The 21,620-nt window shown below is 55.1% G+C and overlaps 1 protein-coding gene across 2 annotated transcripts; it reads left to right on the top strand.

The window, feature by feature from the left end:
* Positions 1-1,487: 1,487 nt before the first annotated feature.
* MLLT6 (MLLT6, PHD finger containing) lies at positions 1,488-21,497 on the top strand. 2 transcript variants are annotated; one of them, XM_074557510.1, is made up of 20 exons: positions 1,488-1,620; positions 3,927-4,006; positions 4,906-4,960; positions 5,540-5,649; positions 6,335-6,438; positions 6,828-6,921; positions 7,484-7,588; positions 7,766-7,864; positions 9,231-9,405; positions 9,741-10,331; positions 10,636-10,814; positions 11,210-11,327; positions 13,898-13,964; positions 14,309-14,451; positions 14,700-14,888; positions 15,047-15,135; positions 15,460-15,797; positions 16,216-16,324; positions 17,724-18,041; positions 18,317-21,497. In XM_074557510.1, exons 1-20 carry the CDS (start codon positions 1,512-1,514, stop codon positions 18,359-18,361), a joined length of 3,117 nt encoding a protein of 1,038 aa, XP_074413611.1. In that variant the 5' UTR covers positions 1,488-1,511; the 3' UTR covers positions 18,362-21,497. The 2 variants fall into 2 exon arrangements, with proteins under 2 accessions (XP_074413611.1, XP_074413610.1); XM_074557509.1 differs by having other exon boundaries at positions 7,481-7,588.
* The last annotated feature ends 123 nt before the right edge of the window (positions 21,498-21,620 follow it).

Genomic DNA, 21,620 nt, shown 5'->3' with positions numbered 1-21,620 from the left:
AAAGATAAAAGGAAAAGGGGGGAAAGGAGGGGAAAAAGGGGGGAAATCCTTGGAAAAAAGGGAGTTCAGGCTGAGTGAATTCCTGCCCCTGCATGGCTTTTCAGGGATTGGGATAAAGGGAAAATCGTGGGTGGAATGCTTGAGGGGTGCTCAAAAAATCAGAATTTTTGGGCTTGGGTTGAAAGAAATCGCATGATGGGCCAGGCTGAGATTCCAAAGTTTTTTGGGATGAGGAAAAGGAGGCTCAGTATGTTATTTATGTTGGAAATGTTAAAATTATAGAATATTCAGAGCAGGAAGGATGAATGGTGGGAAAACCCTATAACTCCTCAGGAATTGTGGCTGATTTGGGATTGGAGTGTTTGGGGGAGAATGTTGTGCCAGGAAATCCATCCCAAAACTCTCCAGGAGTATAAGGGGTGGGGGGATAAAAGAGCCCAGAAAAGAAATTCCAAATATTTAGGATCTTTTCACTCATTTCCAGCATGTGTAATTCCCTAAATAAATATTCCCAATATTTCAGGATAATTTCTCTCTACTCCTTTCGTACAGGTGCTATCCCCTAAATGAATATTCTCAGTATTTCAAGATCCTTTATCTTCACTCATTCCCTGCTCACACAATCCCATAAATAAATATTCCCGATATTCCAGGATAATTTCCCTGCTTTCCCGCTGATTCCCACCGCCCCTCCTGCCTCTCACAAACCTCCAAGGGGGGAAGGAACATTTTTCTTCTTCCCAAGGCGCAAAGGGGTTAAATCCCTTTTCTAGAGGAGTCTCGGGCCAGGACAGCCGGTGGCGCTGGCGGACCCGGGATCCGGGAATTTCGGGATAATGGGATTTACGGAGCTCTGCCGGCTCATCCCTGCGGAGCGCTCCATCCGGAACGCATCCTCAGTGTGATGCCAGCCGGGCACAGGAGGCTGGAGGGGCAAAATACCCCAAAATCCTCATCCCAAAGCGTTGGGGAATGGTTCAAAAAATCCCAAAAAATTCCAAAATATCACCCGCGCGCAAACCCGCCCGCCCGGCCGCGCCGAGATCCGTGAACCGCAAATTTTACCGGAGAGTGCGGGCGGCGCCGCCATGATTGTACCGGGGGGGGGGGGGGGGGACGGGGACACGGGGGCAAACTGGGGGGGACTGGGACAAACTGGGGGCGATGGGGACGAACCGGGGGGGACGGGGACAAGAGGGGGGACCGGGATAAACGGGGGGGACGGGAATAAACGGGAGGGGAACGAGCAGAAAGAGGGGGACAGGCAGAAAGGGAGGGGGGGACCTGCGTGGTGCGGGGCCACATCCGCCACCCCCCGCTGTCCCCGCGCTGTCCCCCGGTCCCTTCGTCAGCGCCTCGCCCCGCCCGCTCTTGCGGCTTCTCGCTGTCCCCGCTGTCCCCCCCGGCGGTCCCCCCGGGAGAGGCGGGGAGGGGGCAGCACGGAGGAGGAGGAGGAGGAGGAGGAGGAGCGCGCAGAGGGAGGCGGGGGGGCAGGAAACCCTCCTGGAAGTATGAAGGAGATGGTGGGAGGCTGCTGTGTGTGTTCCGACGAGCGCGGCTGGGCGGAGAACCCGCTCGTCTACTGCGACGGCCACGGCTGCAATGTGGCCGTGCACCAAGGTGAGCCGGGCACGGCCCCCCCGAGCCCCTCCCCGAGCCCCTCGAAACCCCCCGGGGACGGGGCGGGGTGAGAATGGGGGCGGCGGCGGCGGCGGCGGGGGGGGGCGCGCTTTGTTTTAGCGCTATTGTTCCAAATAACAGTGTCGCCGCCGAGGTGGCGCGGCCGCGTAGGGGGGGACACGGCGGGGACACGGCCGGGGAGGAGTTGGGGCAGCAGCGGAGCCCCCCCGGGGGTGGCGAGCGGGGGGATTTCTCCGCTGCCCCCCCGGTTTAGTGGGGAGGGGAAGGAGGGGAAGAGGCGCAGCCGCCCCCAGCCCGGCCCGAGGGTGCTGGGGGGCGCGGGGAAGAACCGGAGGGGGCGGCGGGGCCCGGAGCTGCCTCCTGCGAGGGTAGGGAGGGAGGAAGGCAGCCTCCCTCCTCCTCCTCCTCCGCCTCCTCCGCCCGCTGCTCCCGGCGACACGGGCGATTTGCATTTTAAATGACTCCGAGCCCGCCCCCAGCGCTCGGTAGCGGGCCCGGAAAGTTTGTCCTCGGCTCGGTGAACAAAACAAATCCGGATTAAAATCGGTATTCGAGGCAGCGGAGGAGTGGCGATCCCTGCTCTGTTTGTTTGGAATGCGCCCAGGGTTCCGGGCTGCTCGGGCCGCGCTGTTTTCCCGGCTGATGTTATCCCGTTCCTGTCCTGGTTGTTGTTGTCCTGTTGTCCCGGTTGTTGTTTTCGCCTGTCAATTTCCCAGTTGTCGTTTTATCCCATCAATTTCCCAGTTGTTGTTTTTTCCCATCAATATCCCGGTTGTTGTTTGCCCATCCCTGTCCCGGTTGTTGTTTTTATCCCATTCCTGTCCCGGTGGTTGTTTTTATCCCATTCCTGTCCCGGTGCATCTCCAGCTCCTTCTGCTCGCTCTCGTCCATTCCCTGTGCTCGGTTCTGGTTCTGTCCCTGGGTCCGGCTCCGTCCCCGTGTCCAGCCCTGTCCCTGTCCCTGCGTCCGGCCCTGTCTGTGATCCTGTGTCCAGAACAGCTTCAGAGGGTCAGGAACAGTTTGAGAGAGGCAAGAGCTGTTCCAGAGTCTTAGGAAGAGTTTTGGATTTTCCAAACCAGATCCAGAGGGGCAGGAACAGGTTCAGATTTTCAAGAACAGCGCCAGAGCATCAGGAAGAGTTTCAGATTTTCAAGAAGAGTTCCAGAAGCACAGGAGGAACTTCAGGGGGTCAGGAACAGTTTTTAGGGGTCAGGAGCAGTTCCAGAGTGTCGGGTTGAGTTCCAAATATTCAATAACAGCTTTTAAGGGTCAGGAACAGTATCAGATTTTCAAAAACAGTTTCAGATCATCAAGAAGAGTTTCAGATTTTCAAGAAAAGTTTCAGATTTTCAAGAAGAGTTTCAGAAGTGCAGGACCAGCTCCAGAGGGTCAGGAAAAGTCTCTGAGCCTGGTTTGAGTCTCAGTCTGTGCCTGTGGGAAGTTCAAGGAGTTTATTTGGGGTTTTTGGGGGCCCTGCAGGATGTGGTGATTCCCCTTTTGGAGCCCAGCCCAGCCCCTGTGGCTTTGGGGAGGTTTTTATTCCCCAAATAACTCAAACCCCAAAAAGGAACCCTGGGGACTCAGAGAAAAACAGGGAAGGAAACAGGAAATAAACAGTGAGAAAAAAGAGGAAAAAACAGGGATAAATGGTAAAAAACAGGGAAAAAGCAGGGGAAAATGGGGAAATCAGGGGAAAATGGGGTAAAACTGGGAAGAGAAGTGGGAAGTAAACAGGGAGAGTGAAATTCCCGGGAAGCCCCGGGTCCATCTTTAGCCCAGGCTGAGAGCCAAGAACTAGCTCAGCTGGAGCCAGTAGGGGCTGCCAGGGGAAAACAGGGAAAAACAAGGGGAAAAGGCAGAATATGAGCTGAAAATAAAAATTATTAATGGCGTTAACTTCTTTATAGAGCTCTTGTTTTCCATCACATAGTTCCGTGAATATCCTGAATTTTTAATGAAAAGTTGTGTCCCAAAGAGGAGAAAATCCCCAAAACTAGGGGAAAAAAAGGTCAAAAATGAGCAAAAAATACAATTTATAAATGCTCTTAATCCTTTTTAGGGGCCTCCATTTACCACTCATGGTTTCCTCAATATTTTACATTTTTATTTTATTTTGTTTATTTTGCTTTTTTTTTTCTCAAGATTTCTTGGTGCTGAGCTAGTTTTTCTCCCTGATTTTCCTCCTGTTTATTTCAAGCCTGCTCCAAACATTTTTAAACCCCCAAGAAATTAGAAATGAATGGATTTAAAATTGTTTAATTTGGGTTTTTTTGCCTTTTCCCCAGCTTGTTATGGAATTGTCCAGGTTCCCACCGGCCCCTGGTTCTGCCGGAAATGTGAATCCCAGGAAAGAGCCGCCCGAGTGGTGAGTAGGGAAAAATAATGGATGGAGTTCTCCAAGATTTTTGGGTGTGGGGCCTTTTTAAAAATTCAAAAACCCCCAAAAAGAAATCACAGGAGAGATTTTCCTACACCAGATTTTGGGGCACCCCAAAAACAACCCCACACCTCTCAGCCTGGATTTGGGGTGACACCAAACTCAACCACGACCATACAACCAAAACTTCTCCCGAAAACCGGAGGGAAAAAACCTCATGAGAGGCGGAAGGAAGGAGCAGAGAGAGATAAAAACTCAATTTCTTTTTTACTCTGAGTTGCTGCTTTCGGTTTTGCTCCTCAACCACAGCCCCTAAAGCTGGCCCTAAAAAAGCCCCAAAAGCAAAACTTTGCCCTAGACATTTAAATCAAATTTTTAGGGCTTTTTTTGAGGTTTTTGTTCCCCATAACCGCCTCAGTCCTCATTCCCACAGTCCTTTTCTGCAGCAGCTCCTTTTTGAGGCAAAAATAGGGATTTTCTGGTCCTAAACTTGGAATTAAATGGATGAAATTTGAATTTTATTGATTAATTTTTATTCAATTTTAATTTTATAGATTTATTTTGAATTTTATAGATTAAATTTTATTTAATTTGAATTTTATTGATGAAATTTGCATTTTTGGGATTAAATGTCAATTTTATTGATGAATTTTCAATTTTATCAATTGAATTTGATTAAATTTCAATTTTATCCATGAAATTTGAATTTTATTGATGAAATTTCTTTGTCATCAATTAAACCTAATTAAACCTGATGGAATCTGAATTTTATAGCTGAAATCTGACAAATTTTATTTATTAAATTTAAATTTTATCAATTACAGCTGATGAAATTTGAATTTTATCAATGAAATCGGGTGAATTTTGGTGGTTTTTCTCCCTTCCAGAGGTGCGAGCTGTGTCCCCACAAGGATGGAGCCCTGAAGCGCACGGACAATGGGGGTGAGCCATGGAATTCCCACCTGGAAAATCCCAAAATCCACCCTCCCCCTTTTGCCCACAAAATTCCCTTTTTGGAGCCTCCACCAAAGGAGGTGGTTTTTTCCCTGCCTGAGCTTGGATTAGAGTCAAAATGAGGCCAAAATTGTGGGATTTTGGGGTTGATCCCACAGGAATTTCCCATCTCTGGGATCATGGTGGGATCCAGGCCCCATCCCAGAGGATTTTCCATGCGGGATTTTCCTGCAGGTTTTTGGGGATGGAATTTTTGAGATGGAGTTTTTTATGGAGACAGAGGTTTTTTGGGACGGGAATTTTTGGGATGGAGGTTTTTTAGGCACAGAAGCTTTTAAGGATTGAAATTTTCTTGGGGGGTGAAGAATTTTTGGGTTCCATGCCAAAATAGAGGCTATTTTGGCATGGAACTTTTTTTAGGATGGAGGATATTTTTTGCAACAGAGATGTTTTTGACGTGTAGTTTGATTGACATGGGGGTTTTTGGAGGCAGAATATTTTTCTGGCATGGAATTTTTTTTGGGGGGGGTTCTCGGACTGAATTCCCATTTTCCCTTCCTTTTCCAGGCTGGGCCCACGTGGTGTGTGCCCTATACATCCCCGAGGTGCAGTTTGCCAACGTGCTCACCATGGAGCCCATCGTGCTCCAGTACGTCCCCCACGACCGCTTCAACAAGGTAAAATCTGGGATTTTGGGATTTTGGGATCATCCCGTCTCCCCACGGTTCCTTCCCGGATTATCCTGACCCCACAGCTGCTCAGATTCCATTAAAAACCAAGGAAATCCCTGGCTTTGCTAAGAAATTTTTGGTCTTCCCCATCTATCTTCCCCAAATTGATGGAATTTGAGGAATTTCTTTGTGGAACGATGGGAACCAGTTGGATCCATGGAATTCGCTGTTGGATCCTCCGTATTTTTGGGGAGAAAATGGGAATTTCAGGAATTTCTTGGTGGGACGACTTGAGCCAACTGAATCTATGGAATTCTGTGTTGGATCCTCCATATTTGGATGGGTTTTGGGGGAGAAAATGGGAATTTGAGGAATTTCATGGTGGAACAACTGGAACCAAAGGAATCCATGGAATTCCATGTTGATTCCGATGGGACGGTTGGGATTTTGGGGAAAAAGGAGAAGTTTTGTGTATCCCACCGGGGAGTATCCTGGAATTTTCATAGAAATCCCTCAAAATTTCCTCTATGCCCCAGAAATTCGTTGACAGGAGTGGAAGGTGGGAAAGACTGGAACTCACCAAGCTTCAAAACCCTTCCCGACCCAACACATTCCATGACATTTGGGAATCCCTGGAGGCTTTTCCTCTTGGAAAATGTGGTTTTTTCCCCTTTTTTTTCCCCCTTTCCAGACCTGCTACATCTGCGAGGAGCAAGGGCGGGAGAGCAAGGCGGCCTCGGGGGCCTGCATGGCCTGCAACCGTCACGGCTGCCGCCAGGCCTTCCATGTCACCTGGTGAGATCCCCGGGAATTCCCTCTGGAATGTGCCCCCAGCTGCTCCTTCTCTGCCCTGGCTCGGGGGGGTCGTTCCCTCAGGGTTGTGGAGTTTGGGGTTGATGCCCCCCATGGGGTTATTTAGGACTGGAATTGCCCCTTCTTCCTCCTCACCCAGGAGATTTTTCTAGGTTTTTCCAGGAAGTTCCCAAAGTTCAGGAATTCCATTGGAACCTGTGGAATCTGATGGATTTTCCTTTTTTTTTTTTTCCCCTGCTGATTTTTCTTTTTTTTCCCTCCATTTTCCTGCTGATTTTCTCGAGTTTCCCCTGTTTTCCTACCAATTTTCCCATTTTTTCCCTGTTTTCCCTCTGATTGTCCTGGATTTTCCCTGTTTTTCCTGGGATCAGTGCACAGATGGCCGGGCTCCTGTGCGAGGAGGAGGTGCTGGAGGTCGACAATGTCAAATACTGCGGCTACTGCAAATACCACTTCAACAAAATGGTGAGATCCAGGAATTCCAGGGATTCTGGAAGTTCCCAGTTATCTGGAGAACTTTTATTTATTCAGGGAATTTCATTTGTTTTGGGAATTTCATTTCTTGAGGACATTTTTTATTTATTTTGGAAATTTTCATGTATTTCAGGATTTTTTATTTTATTTGGTGGGTTTGATTTATTTAGGGAATTTTATTTATTTGGGGAACTTTTATTTATTAAAAAAAAATTAATTTATTTTTCTTGCCCTTTTCTCTCTTCTCCTTTTCAATCTTTTTTCATCCTTTTTCATCTTCTTCCCCCTTTTCCTTCTTTTTTTCCCCTTTCCTTCTTTTCTTTCCCCTTTCCCCCTCTTTTTTCTCTTTTTTCTCTTTTTTCCAATTTTCCATCTTTCCTTTCTCCTTTTCCCTCTTTCTTCCTCTTCCCCCTTTTTTTCCCTTTTTCCTCATTTTCCCCCTTTTCCCTCTATTTTTTTCCCCTTTCCCCTCTTTCCTTTACCCTTTCCCTCGGGTTTTTTTCCTGTTTTCCCCCCCCTTTTTCCCCATTTTCCTCCTGTTTTCCCCCAGAAGACCTCGCGCCATTCTGGGACCAGCTCCTTTCTCCCGGGCAGGAGGAGCCGCTCAGCATCCCCAGCCCAGGAAAAGCACCTGTCCCACCACGAGCGGCCAAAAAAGGTGAGAAAATCCCCAAAACTCCCCAAATCCCCTAAATTGACAGGATTTGTTTATGGGATCAGGTGCTGGAAAACTGCTGGAATGGGGATTTATTAAAATTTCTTTATGGGATCTGTCACTGCCCTTCCCAGTGTTGGGAATTCCGGCATTCCAGAAGTTCCTGGTTTTTTTTTCCAGAGCCGCAAGGACAAGGAGAGGCCGAAGCAGAAGCACAAAAAGCGGCCGGATTCCCCCAACAGCCTCCCCCCAGCACCTGTGGCCATGGCTGTTGAGAAGGTACTGGGGAAAATCCCCCAGGAAACTGGGAAAAGGGGCAGGAAAATCCACCCAGAAAATCCAGCCAAAAAATCGGGGAAAGGAGCAGGAAATCCACCCAGAAAATAGGGAAGGCCAGGAAAAGGCACCCAAAAACCCAGGGAAAAGGGACAGGAAAGTCCACCTAGAAAACTGGGAAAAGGGCAGGAAAATCCACCCAATAAAAACAGGGAAAAGGGGCAGGAAATTCCACCCCGAAAACTGGGAAAAGGGCATTCTCACCAGGCCATTCCCACCCCCAGGCCCCTCTCCCCTTCCCTTCCTGAGGAAAAATCAGGACAATTTCTCCTGCTGAGCCCATAAATCCAGGACGGTTTAATTCCCGCATCTGGGGCTGGCAGGAGAAAATCCCAATTCTCTCTCCCCAGAATTCCCCTGTTCTCATCCCTTCAAATTCCGGGCACATCTGGCGCCTGCAGCTGTCGAGGGGTTAACTCCAGGGATGGACTTGGATCCCAGGATTCATCCCAAAGAGGGCTCGGTCAGCGTCAGGGATGTCAGGAAGGTCCCACATTTTGGGCTAACCCATAATTACAGGAATATTTTTAATTTTGGTTGTAATGTTACCTAAAATGGGTGACTTTGGAGTCCTTGGGTCTGGATTTGAAGGGAATTGGGATTTGAGGGATCTGGGTTTGGGTTCATGCCTCTTTCCCCCCGGCTGAATTCCCATAATTCTCCCTCTCATCCCAAAATTCTGGATTTCCTGGCATCTGCCCAGGTTCTTCACCCTCCTGTCTCCCCTGGCTCCTGCAGCTCAGCTGGAATTTGGGAACATCTGGTGTTGCTCCAACCCCTGGGAATATTCCCAGCCAGAGCTTTGGGATGGCTGCAGGGATCCCAGGGCATCTCCTGTCCCATGCCAAGGATGAGGAAATTCCCCCAGGGAATCTCTGATCCCACCCCATTCCCAAGGAAATCCCCCAGGTGGGATGGGAGTGGTGGGAGCAGCACACCTGAGGCAGGAATCTGAAATCCCCAATGGAACTGGGAGGTTTCCAAAATCCGGAGGTTTTTGGAGCTGGAGACTCCGCTCCCTTCCCCCTTTAATCCCCTGTGGTTTCCTGGGATGAGCCCAATCCCTGGGATGGAATTCTCGGTGCCACTGAGCAGCAGGAGATGTCCCAAAGTCCCTTTTGTGCCAGGAGCGACCCGAGCTGAGTAGCCCTGGGTGGGCAGAGGGGGCAATTCCCACTTCAGAGGGGGGAAATTGTGGAAATCAGGAAATTTGGGGAAAATGGGAAAATCAGGGAAATAGGGAAAAAAGGAGCCCCGGCTGCAGCCAGCTCTGGTCCCTGGGGTCACCCCAGTGTCTGTCCCCTCCCAGGGCTCCAGCAGCCACCACGAGGCCACCAAGGAGAGCTCAGAGGCGGCCAGGGCAGAGGCCAAGGGCAGGAAATCCTCGAGCCACGGCAGCAGCCACAAGGGCAAGAAGATGGGAAGTGGGAAAAGCTCCGCAGGCTTTGGATCTGCCCCAGCTGGAGGAACCTTCCAGACGGCCGGTGAGGGGCAGGAGGAGGAGGAGGGAGAGGGAGAGGGAGAGGGAGAGGGAGAGGGAGAGGGAGAGGGAGAGGGAGAGGGAGGAAGGAGGAAGGAGGGGGATGGAGGAAGAGAGGAAGGAGGAGGGAGAGGAAGGAGAAGAAAGGAGAGAGGGGAGGGAGGAAGAGGGGAGGGATGGAGAAAAGGAGAGGGGTGGAGGAGGAAGAAGAAGAGAGTGATGAAGTACAGGGAGGCAAGGGATGAAGGAGAAAACCAGAGGGATGAGGGAGAAGGGAGGAGAGCAATGAAGCACCAGGACCCCTCCCCAGCCCCTCGGGCTGACCCCATGTGTCCCCAGGCTCCTCCTGCAGCCTGCCCGGCTCCCAGGACTTCGCGCCCTTCCCCAAGCTGGAGCAGGAGGATGAGAAGTTCCGCAAGGCCACCAGCTCCAGCTCCTCCTCGCATTGCTCGCCACTCTCTGAGGGCCCCAAGGCCGACGTCTTCGAGCAGAAGGTCATCTTCTCCGGCTTCGGCTCTATCATGCGCTTCTCCACCTCAGCCGTGGGCCAGCCCCGAGCCCGCGACGCCTCACCCGTGGACTACAAAGCCTCCAGCACCCTTGGTGGCCCCGCGGGTGGCACGGGTGGCACGGCTGGCGCCGCTGGGAGCGGCCACAAGCGGATGCCGTCGCTGGGCTCCGAGGAGGGAGAGGTGCTCAAGGAGAAGAAGCACAAGGGCAGCAAGAAGAACAAGCATGGCCCTGGCAGGCCCAAGGCGGGCAAAGGCAAAGAGGTTTTGGGGGCCCAGCTGGCTGGGTCCACCTCCACCTCCTCCTCTCCCTTCTCCGGGGGATCCCTCGTCAGCTCTAGCATTGGGAATTCTTCCCGGAGCTTCAGCCACCCCGGGAGTCTGCCCAGCCTCAGCATGGAGTCGCCACTGCTGGGCTCAGGTGGGTCCCCCCTTGAGGGATTCAGGTGTGCTCAGATCCCTTTTCCCACCTTTTCCAGAATTTTCCAGTGCGTTTAGCCATGTCCAGACCTGCCTGCACAGGGTTCTGTCTCCTGAATCTATAAAAATCCACATCCTCTTCCTTCACCCTGGAACCTCCCTTGGATCAGCTTCCCAAAAGTTGAGGAATCTCCTCTCCCTTGGGAGAGGCCGTATCAAAAGGAACCTCTCCCTGGGAAGAGGCGGGATCAGAATGGATCTCTCCCTGGGGATTAGCAGGATAAACTGGAATCTGTGTCCTGCAGGGATCTACACAAGCAACAAGGACCCGATCCCGCTGGGCGCGGCGCTGCGGGCGGTGTGCAGCACGCCGCTGCCCTCGGGGCTGCTCCCGCACCAGGGCGGCGCCGCCCTGCCCCAGCTCAGCCGGTCGCCCTTCGCCAGCTCCATCCCCGCCTCCTCCTCCGCCGGATCCACCACACAGGTGAGGCCTGGGACGGGCAGGGGCTCGGGACTGGGGGCACGCGGGAATGGTGACAGTCAGGATTGGGAACAGTCAGGATTGGGGACAGTCGGGAATGGGAACACTCAGGATTGGTAAATTTGGGATTGGGAATAATCGGGAATGGGGACAGTTGGGAATGGGAATGCTCAGGACAGGGAACACTTGGGAATGGGAACAATTGGGACAGGGAACACTCAGGATTGGGAACACTTCCACTGGGAAGAGCAATTGGATCCACACCATTCCCAGGGCTCCTGGCTCCCAGCCAGCTCTCAGAATGTGCCAAGCCTCTCACCAGACTTCCAGCAGATATTTTTAACATGGGAGCTGGGAAGAGCTGCAATAACGAGGATATTTTCCTGCTTCCCGTGCAGGTGTTTTCCCTGGCGGGTTCCACCTTCAGCCTTCCTTCCTCGCACATTTTTGGGAGCCCGCTGACGTCCGGGCTGTCCCTGAACCCCCTCCTCAGCCAGCCGGAGAGCAGCCGGGCAGGTATGTGAACTCCCAGGTATGTCCGGATTGGCATTCCTGAGGGCTCTCCCACCAGGACAGGACAGGACAGGACAGGACAGGAGGCCGCTGCTGCATTCCCAGCTTTTCCAGCTGCTGTCCCTCAAGGTGACAGCCAGGGCTGCCGTGGGGGGACAGGGATGGTGTCTTTGCCAACTGCACCTCGGGCGTGTCCCTGGAGAATGGGTGTCCCTGGATCATGGGTGCCCCCTGAAAAATGGGTGTCCCTGGAGAATGAATGTCCATGGATAACAAGTGTCCCTGGAAAATGGGTGTCCCTGGATCATGAGTGTCCCTGGATGATAATGGCTGTCCCAGGATAATTGGATGTCCCTGGATAATGAGTGGCCCTGGATGATGATGGGTGACCCTGGAGAATGGATATCCCTGGAGAATGGATATCTCTGGAAAATGGATGTCTCAGGAGAGTGAATGTCCATGAACAATAGGTGGCCCTGGAGAATTGGGTGGCCCTGGATAATGAGTGTCCCTAGATAATGATGCATGTCCCAGGATAACTGGGTGGCCCAGGAGAATGGATATCCCTGGATAATTGGATGTTCCAGGAGAATGAATATCCCTGGATAACGAGTGACCCTGGACAATGAATGTCCCTGGAGAATTGGGTGCTCCTGGGGAATGCGTGCCCGTGGTTTGCGTTGGGTTAAAGATGGGCAGGGACACCTCCCTTTACCCCAGGGTGCTCCAAGCTGGCGTGGGACACTTGCAAGGATGGATCAGCCACAGTTTCTCTGGGAATTCCATCCCCACCCTCACCGGGAGGAATTCCTTCCCAAAACCCCATCTATCCCTGCTCTATTCCAGTATAAACCCATTCCCTATGTCCTATCCATCCCTCCCTTGTCCCAAACCCCTCTCCAGCTCTCCTGGAGCCAATTCCAGCACTGGAAGCTGCTCCAGGATCCTGCACTGGGAGATTCTGGCAACATCCAGGAATTATGGATATAACATGGATTATTCCTGCCTGGAAGAATGTCTCAGTAGGACATTCCCAAAGAGCCAGGATCCCCTAGCCCTGTCTGGAGGAGCTGCCCAGCCCCAGCTGGGTTTGGTCATTCACAGCAGCAGCAGGAAATCCCTGCTCTGGATATCCTGTTAGGAATCCCGGCATTCCCTGCAGGAGATTTCCCAGATTCCTGCCCGTGGGAATGTGTGGGAAAGTAGAGGAGGAGCAGGGAGGCAGCTGAGGTTGGAGCCACCACATCTGACAGGGCCCAGGGAAAAAGGGAGTGAGCATTCCAGGGATGGGAAGATAAATATGGGATTTATCCTGGATTACCCTTGGAATGGCAGATATCCTGCACATGTGCACAGCAGCCCCATCCCAGATTTCCTGGGGCACAGGGATGGCTCTGGAGGAAGGTTCTGGATGCCAAAGCTGAGCTGGGCACTGCTGAGGGCACAGCTCAGATCCTGGGGGCAGTTTTGGGATCCTCCCAAAAAGGGCATGGAGGGACTGGAGCATGGCCAGGGAAGGGTTTGAAGTGCCAGGAGTGGCTGAGGGAGCTGGGAATGTTTATCCTGGAGAAAAGGAGGGTCAGGAGAGACCTTCTGGATCACCACAAGTCCCTGACAGGAGGAGACAGCCATGGAGGCTGGGGTCTGCTCCCAGGGAATGGGGACAGAAGGAGAGGGAATGGCCTTAGGCTGGGCCAGGGGAGGTTTAGGTTGGATATTGGGGAAATTTCCTCATGGGAAGGGTGGTCAGGCATTGGAACAAGTCCCCGTCCCTGGAAGTGTTCCAAACTGCGTGGATGTGGCACTTGGGAACAGGCTGAGTGGGAATAGGACTGGGCTGGGTTAATGATTGCCCTCCTGACCTTGGAGGGCTTTTCCAACCCGAACCATTCCATGATTCCCTTGAAGCTCCTTAGGGAGCACTTGGAAACCTCCAGGAACCCGGGCCGGCTCTGGGGGAAGGATCCTCAGTCCCGGCTGACATTAAAGCTCTGCTCCAACCTGATTCTGTCACTCCCTGGAGACTGACAGCCGATCCACTGGGATTACCGCATCCAGCCGGGGCCGGGGGCCGGGGGCAGGGCCTGGCACGGGATTTGTCCCTCCTTCCCTCCCTGCGGCCCCGTCCCCCGGCGGCTCCGGCAAAACCGGCTCCAGGCTTTGCAGAGCTCCGCCTGGCCGGGCGCAGAGCGGCGCCGGGGTGACCTTGCCGGGGTGACCGTCCCGACCGTGCCGAGGTGCCAGGCGGTGCCAGCGGCTCCTCCCCGGGGGAGGCGCCGGCGGGGCCGCCCTGCACAGCGTGGGGCCGGCGCTGCTCGGTGCGGTGCTGCCCGGGGCCGCTCGGTGCTGCCCAGGGCTGCTCGGTGAGGCTTGGTACCCTTGGTGCTGCTCGGTGCTGCTCGGTGCGGTTCGCTGCGGTTCGCTGCAGTTCGGTACTTCCCGGGACTGCTGGGTTCTGGTGCCGCTCGGCACCACCCGGTGCCCCCCAGCGGGCACACACCGGGCACACACCGAGCACTCACCGGGCACCGGGCGCCGCTGACCCCGGGCCCTCTGTCCCTGTCCCCGCGCAGAGCCCGACCTGGAGGACTGCGGCTTCGGCTGCCGAGGGACGTCCCCGCAGGAGAGCCTGTCCTCCATGTGAGTGTCCCTGGGGACAGCGGGGACAGGACACAGCCTAGGGGGGACTGAAACAGCTCCTGCCCCGCTCCTTGGGGTGTGGGATGGGATGGGATGGGACGGGACGGGACGGGACGGGACGGGACGGGACGGGACGGGACGGGATGGGATGGGATGGGATGGGATGGGATGGGATGGGATGGGATGGGATGGGAGGACCCGGAGGGCTGCGGCCACTCAGCGCCAGGCAGAGGAGCCATGGGAGCAGGGAATGGAACAGGAATGGAGCGGGAATTCAGTAGGAATGGAGCCGGGATAGAGCCGGTAGTGGAGCAGGGTCCCCCTGACGCCCCCGGCCCCCCCAGGTCCCCCATCAGCAGCCTGCCGACCCTCTTCGACCAGACCGTGTCGTGCAGCAGCAGCGGGCAGCTGGACAATGTCCCGCAGGCCACCCCCAACATCGAGCAACTCCTGGAGAAGCAGGGCAACGGCGAGGCCGGGGTGAACAGTGAGTGCGGCGGGGCAGCTCCCGGGGCTCTCGGGGTGGGAGCCGCTGGTATTTTGGGGTTGTGCCCGCGGGCAGCGGAGCAGGGCGTCGACAAAGGCCCAGTGTGTGCCAGGGGGAAGAGGGGGTGCAGCGCTGTGGGGCCGGTCCCTCCCGCTCTGGGGTTTGACTGGGAATTCTGTGATCCCCTTTCCTCTTTCCTCCCTTCCCTCTCCTCCATTTGTTCCTGCCCTCCCTCCGTCCCCCCACAGTTGTGGAGATGCTGAAGGCACTGCACTCGCTGCAGAAGGAGAACCAGCGGCTGCAGGAGCAGATCATGACGCTGACAGCCAAGAAGGAGCGGCTGCAGCTGCTCAATGTCCAGCTGTCTGTCCCCTTCCCCGTAGTCACCAGCAGCAACGGCCCGGGCAGCCAGTCCCAGTACATCCTGCCCGCCAATGGTGAGGGCACCAGGGCTGAGGGCACCGGAGCTGAGGGCACCCAGGGACGTGTCCCTGTGCCCCGGGGGTGGCCGAAGGGTCACAGTGGGCAGGATCTGTCCCACGGCCACCTCAGGGTCCAGCCCTGACTCTGCTGCCTTGCCCCTCTCCCCTCCCAGTCTGCGGCGGTGACTCCCTGAGCATCAGCAAGAGCCCCCCGTGCAAGAATAGCTTCGGCATCGAGAACTCGCTCTCCACGTCCTCCGAGGTACAGCGGCCCCTGCGGGCACCGGCGGCCGGGCAGGGCCTCGGGCAGGGGCAGCACAGCAGCCCCAGGGCTCGGTAGCCAGCTGGTAAATCCTGCTAGCCCAGGCTCAGAGATCAGGTTCTCCATGCAGCAGATAGAGTAGCTGAGAGCTGGAGCGCCAGGTGAGAGCGCTTCCAGGTGATCCTGGACATCCAGCAGGGCTCTGGGACCCCTCTGAGTTCTGGGACCCCTCGTACTCGAGCCACCCGAGCTCCCCCCTTCCCACCCCGAGCTGCCCCGGGGCAGTCGCCCCAGCCCGATGCTCTGTGTCCGTTTCTCCCCCAGGACCCTCACTCGGGCTGTCCCAGCAGGAGCAGCTCCTCCCTGTCCTTCCACAGCACCCCCCCGCCCCTGCCCATGCTGCAGCCCAGCCCCGCCTCGCTGCCGCTGCCCGGGGCGCAGCAGGTGAACGGCCTGGCCAGGGCGGCGGGCGGGGGGCTGGCCGGAGCCTCGGGGGGCAGCCACGGCCTCTCGGCGGTGCCCATGGTGGACGGCCTGCTGGGCAGTCTGGCCGGAGCCCAGCAGATGCCGCTCAACGGGATCCTGGGGAGCCTGAACGGAGCGCAGCCCGCCCCGCCTCCGAGCGCGGCCCCGGCCCTGCAGCTCTCCACCAGCCTGAGCAGGTGAGGACGGGCGGCGCTGCCCTCTGCAGCCCAGCTCAGCTCCGGGGAGGGAGGGAGGGAGCGGTTCTGGCCGCGCTGGCCGCTCTGGAGAGCTGTCCCCAAGCCTGGCTTGGGGAGCCTGGCTTAGTGCCCAGTGTTCACCAGCCATTGTGTCCATAGGGAGAGGACCAACAGGAATTTTAGCAGCCACTAAATTGGACCCCTGGTCCTTCACAAGCTGCAGAATTATCCATGTATCCCTGGTGAATTTACCTGCACGTGTTCCCGCAGAGAGCTGGAGAGCTCAACCAAGGCGTTTCCCAGCTCTTGCCAAATGTTGCTTCTCAGAAATACGATCCTCCCTCACTCCTGCACCTGGGATGCTGCTGGGCATGGAAGGAAATCTTTTCAGCTGCTGTGTCTCTCTGTGTTCCCGCAGCGTGGCGAGCCTGAGCCCCCTGACGGAGCAGCAGCGGCACGTCCTGCAGCAGCACGAGCAGCAGCTGCAGCAGCTGCAGCAGCTCCTGACTTCCCAGCCGCTTAACCCGGTAAGGGACGGAGGGGAGGCTGGTGGTGCTGGGAAAAACTCAGAACAGAGAGGAAAATCTGAAATTAAAACTGGAGGTTCTCTCCTGTCCTTGAATCCTCTGAGCCTTTTGAGTCTGAACCCACTATGGGCTGGGTGAGGGAATTCAGAGCTGGTTTGGGAATTTAGGATGAGGAAGCATCCCAAATCCTGAGGATCAAAGCTCCAGGCTAGGGGTGTGGCAGCTCCCAGGGAGGGGAGGTGGGATTTGGGCTCTTTTTATACCAAAGGAAAGAAGTTTAATCTGAGTTTGCCACATCCTGAGGGGGTGAGAAGGTGGGAGCTCCGGGAAATCGAGAAGGGGAAACTGGGAGAGCCGTTCCCCCCTGGAGATGCATCCCAGGATGCAAATCCTGCTGGATCCCAGGCTGGCCCCGGGCTCCCAGGTTTCCTGGGCCAACAGGAGAGGCAGAACATGCCAAGGACCCTGCTGGGGGCTAGAGAGAGAGATAAAACCTGAATTGTTTCAATCCCAGGCAGCTCAGCCGTGTGTGAACACACCCACACAGAGAGCTGGAGGTGCCCAGGGGGCTCCACAGCTGGCTCAGGGTTTTGGGGTCACTGAAAGGCCCCCAAAAGCTGACTGCTCTGGGGTTCTTGGCTCCCTGCCTGCACCCCCTGTCCCGGGAATGGAGATGGAGAGGTGGCAACAGGTCCCTGAGGTGGCAAACCCCAGCCCCTGGCCTTGCAGAGACCTCGGCGCTGTCCCCACCCTGCCTGGGGTGACACGGGAGTGCCACCAGCGCTATCACCAGGGCTGGGCTGTGCCCATTCCACCCAGGAGCCCAGCCCGCTGCTCTGGATGCATTTCTGGGTCAGGCTATTTTTATATCCCAGGAAAAGCCAATTTCCGAGGGCAGCTGATGTCACCGTGTCACCCACGGGGACAGGACAATGGCAGCTCCAGCTGCCACGAGGGTCGATGGTTGCCATAGTGATTCCTGTGGTCTTCCCGGATTTCAGGGAGGTTTTCCTGGATTTCAGGGCATTGCTTGGGATGCAGGTGAGCTCTGAGCCTGCTTCCCCTGGGTCCCGCTCACCTGGAATTCAGGAAGGAATTCAGAGCCAGTTTGGGATTTCGGGATGGTGAATTCCACAGATTTGAAATTGCTGCATTGATGGGTTGGAATTGTAGAGGATTTGTGTCAGAGCACTCTGTCTCCACTGTGTCCTCTCTGTCCCTGCTCTGTCCCTGCTCTGTCCCCACTCTGTGCCCGCTCTGTCCCTGCTCTATCACTGCTCTGTCCCCGCTCTATCCCTGCTCTGTCGCTGCTCTATCCCCGCCCGCTCTGTCCCCACTCTGTCCCCGCGCTATCCCCGCTCTGTCCCTGCTCTGAGCCGTGTCCCGGCTGTTCCCGCAGGAGCAGCAGGCGCTCGTGTTCCAGATGATGCAGCAGATCCAGCAGAAGCGGGAGCTGCAGCGGCTGCAGATGTCGGGCTCGTCCCAGCTGTCCCTGCTGGCTGCCACCTCGGCCCCGCTGCACCCCAGCCCCAGCGCGCTGCTGACCTCGGCCGCGCCCAGCGGGAGCTCCCTGCTGGCCTCGCTGTCCCCGCAGCAGCTGAACCCCGGCGGGGCCCTGCTGGCCCCCCAGGCCACCCCCCCGCTGGGCTCGGGGCCGGCCATGGCCCCCAACCCCTTCCTGAGCCTGCAGCCCGACGGCAGCGCCCCGAAAGGAACGGTGGGTAGGGGGCTGGCATGGGCTGAGGCTGGGGACAGGCTGGGACAGGGTGGGGACAGTGTGGGGATAGTCTGGGGACAGCCCTGGGAACAGCATGGGAACAGCTGGGGAAGGATGCAATTCCTTCCTCCTCCAGTCCCTGACCCTCAACCCCTGTCCCTCAGTCCCCGTCCCCTTGCCCTGATTCCTGTCCCTGCAATTCCTTCCTCCCCCAGTCCCCATCCTGCCAGTCCATGTCCCCTCTGATCCAGCCGTGTCCCCGTTTGTTCCCACAGCCCCTGGGTGACAAGGGCGCTCCCCTGGCGCAGGACAAGGGCTAGGAGCCCGCCGGCCCCGAGCCCGCAGCCAATCCTCTCCCGGGGACCGCGGCTTCCCCGCAGCACCAGCAGAGCCCGGAGCTCCAGGAATGGCCCAGGAGGAGCCTCGGGAGCCACAGCGGCTGTCATCACCCCAGTGCCACCAGGAGTGAAAGTGGGGTCACCTGTCCCCTGCTCCCTGTGCTGGAGGGGACTCCAGTGGATCCTGCCAGGAGCGTGGGAAGCACCCACGGTACCAGAGACCCCCCAGAGCCTCGGGGAAGGACATGGTGGCACCTGGAGGTGCCCAAGAATAGGACTCAATGTGGCACTGCCAGGGAAGGATGTGGTGGCACCTGGAGGTGTCCAAGGATGTGCACTGCTGGAGAAGGGACATGGTGGCACCTGGCAATGTCCCAAGAGCCAACACTGGATGTTGCACTGCTGGGCAAGGATGTGATGTCACCTGGCGGTGTCCAAGGATGTGGCCCCGGATGTGGCACTGCCAAGAGAGGACGTGGTGGCCATGCCCAGGTGGGGACATCCAGATGAATTCCCAAGCTGAGGTTTCCCTGCTTTTCCCACTGGGCTTTGCTTCAGCTGGAAGATGATCCAGCCTGGAAGGACAGATGGATGAGGATGGACAGAGGTGGGAAGGAGGTGGCACCACCTGGGAGGATGTTGTCACCTGTGCCAGCTGCCGGAGGGGCGGGGCTGTCCTTCCCTCCTGGAATTCCCAAAGGCCAACATCTCAGCTGGGGCCACAGCTGGAATTGTCCGAGGTCAGGAGCTCCTGGACCTGGGAGAGGATTCCTGGACCAGAGTTTGGAGATGAAATTCTTTGTGGGGAGGAGAATCCCAAATGCAGTCCCTGCGTTTTCCCACCCACCACAAATCATTCCCACAAAACCACATTCTTCCACTGGTCCTGGGAAGAGGGATCTCCAAGGAATGGGACAGTGACCACAGTCCTGAGCCTGAGATGGCAGAAGTTCCATTGTTCTCCACCTTTTGACCTTGATTCCATCTCCAGCCTGGAATATCCACTGGGGGTCGGCTTCCTCTGAGCTGGGATGGATAGGTGGAAGGAAGGAAGGAAGGAAGGAAGGAAGGAAGGAAGGAAGGAAGGAAGGAAGGAAGGAAGGAAGGAAGGAAGGAAGGAAGGAAGGAAGGACAGTCAGAGCAGTTCTGGGAAGGGGAACACCAACACCAAATGCACCAATGCCCCTTCCCTCATCCCTAGTAAATCCAGGGCTCCTGGGAATGCTCCAGCTGACGGAAACTCCTTTGGGAGAGCCCCAAATCCCAAATTTTTGGACCTTCATGCATGTTTAGCACATCCCCACTGCCCTTCCTGCTTTGCACTATTCCTGTTATCAGCAGTGGGGCTGCGCTGATGGTGCTGGCAAAGCTCGCCCCCGGCGAAATCCTCCACTGAATTTCCTTTTTTAAACTTTTATTTTATTTTATTTGTTTTTTTCTCTAAGATTCACACCACAAGGGTTGTCTTAAAAAAGAAAAACAAACAAACAAACAAACAAAAAAAAAACAGAGAAAAAAATAATACCAAACCCTTTCTGCTCCCAGCTTGGATCTCTGAACAGGACAGAGCTGCTGGCTGCTCAGAAATAGAAATATATATTAAATATATAATGGGATTTATCTATCCAGAGGTTATAACAAGCTTTGGAAGCTGTTGGGGAGCCCCATCCTTTGGGATCCCCGTCCCTAAACCTGCTCCGGCACAATTTCCTTCTTGCACTTTGAAATTCCTTTGGATTTTTCTCTTTTTCCCCCCACCCAGAGCTGGGTCATTCCCCTTTCCTTGGCACCCCTGGAGGTGCCACCCAAAATCCTCCTGGCATGGGGACACCCCTGGCACAGGGACACCCCTGGCACGGGGACCCCAGGTCCCCTCCACCTCCCTCCTGAGGAGCCTCGGGCTTGGCAGTGATGGTGAAAGCAAATTTAGTCACAAACTGGGGCTAAAATGTGGAATTTTGGGGCTGTCCCCTAGCCTGTTTTGGTGTGGGGTAGCTGTGCCTGCCATCCGGCAGATCCTCGGGATTTGGGGACAGCCAAATCCTAGCTTTGGGACAGCAGGAGGATGGGCAGGGGGCTCTGCCAGCTGGGTGTAGACAGGAGTTGGGGTTTATTTTATTTTATTTTTTGCTTTTTATCACAAATCCCAAATCCCCGCATTGCTCTGGGATCCCAAATCCCTGGAGTGCTGCCCGCAGCCTCCAGCCCCATCTGCAGCCCCAGAAACCCCAAAGTTGTGCCCATATGTCCCAATTCTTGCAAAATCCAGCCCCGGGAGATTAGAGATCCCTGTGAGGAGCAGGGATGGAGGGCTGGGAAGGGAATTGTTCCCCCAGGACACCCAAAATCCAAGTTGGGATCACCCCCGATTTCAGGTCAGTGCCCAAATCCCTGGACAAGCCCAAGGCACCAAAGGGGTCAGTGAGAGGCACTTAGGGCACATTTCCACAGAGGCTGGAAATGCTGGAATTGGCTCCTGTGGGAATGCTGGGGAGCCCAGGCTTTGGAAGAGGAAGGAAAGCTGGGAATTTGGGTTTTTTTAGGCAGGATCACAACCAGGGGAGCTGGATCCCTCTGGTTCTCCAGGAATTCCCAGAGCAGGATCCAGGAGTTCCCAGAGCTGGATCCCTCTGGCTCCCCAGGAATTCTGGGATTTGGGGATCAGAGACAGAAAGCACTTACACCTCTCCCTGTGCCCAACCTTCCAAAGGCTCTCAAACCCTGGGAATTGTCACCTCCAGCCACCCCAAATGTCCCTTGGGCAGAATGAGAAGGGGGAGCTGGGAAATTCCAGGTGAATCCCTGTGGAAAAAAAAAACAAAAACGGGATAACAGGGGGAAGGGAAAGGAAAAAAGGAAAAGCTAAAGATGATCTGTGTTTCAGTTGCACTGGGGTACGTTTCTTTACCCGTTTTGATGCTCTCATTTAGGATTGTTGCATGTGTCCTTTTGTGTTTTTTCTTTATTTTATTCATTTTTAGGTTGTTTGGTGGTTTTTTAATATTAAATGAAAGAGAAAAATGTGTATATTTTTGTGAATTTAAGGTAATGTAGCTAAGATATATTTTTTTCACTCTGCTTGACTGGTCTTTATTATAATAAATAATATTAATATTAATTGTGAGTTGGTTTTTAATAAGGATAAAGGGGGCAAATTTAAATGGGAATGGGAATTCCCTGCCTGGTGCTGGGAATGTGTAAAGGAATCCCAAGCCAGGGATGGTACCCAGGTAGAAATGAG

This window comes from Zonotrichia albicollis, chromosome 23 (assembly GCF_047830755.1).
Source record: "Zonotrichia albicollis isolate bZonAlb1 chromosome 23, bZonAlb1.hap1, whole genome shotgun sequence".
Lineage (NCBI taxonomy): Eukaryota > Metazoa > Chordata > Aves > Passeriformes > Passerellidae > Zonotrichia > Zonotrichia albicollis.
Note: the sequence above shows the minus strand (reverse complement) of the source record. Positions and strands in the feature narration are given on the sequence as shown.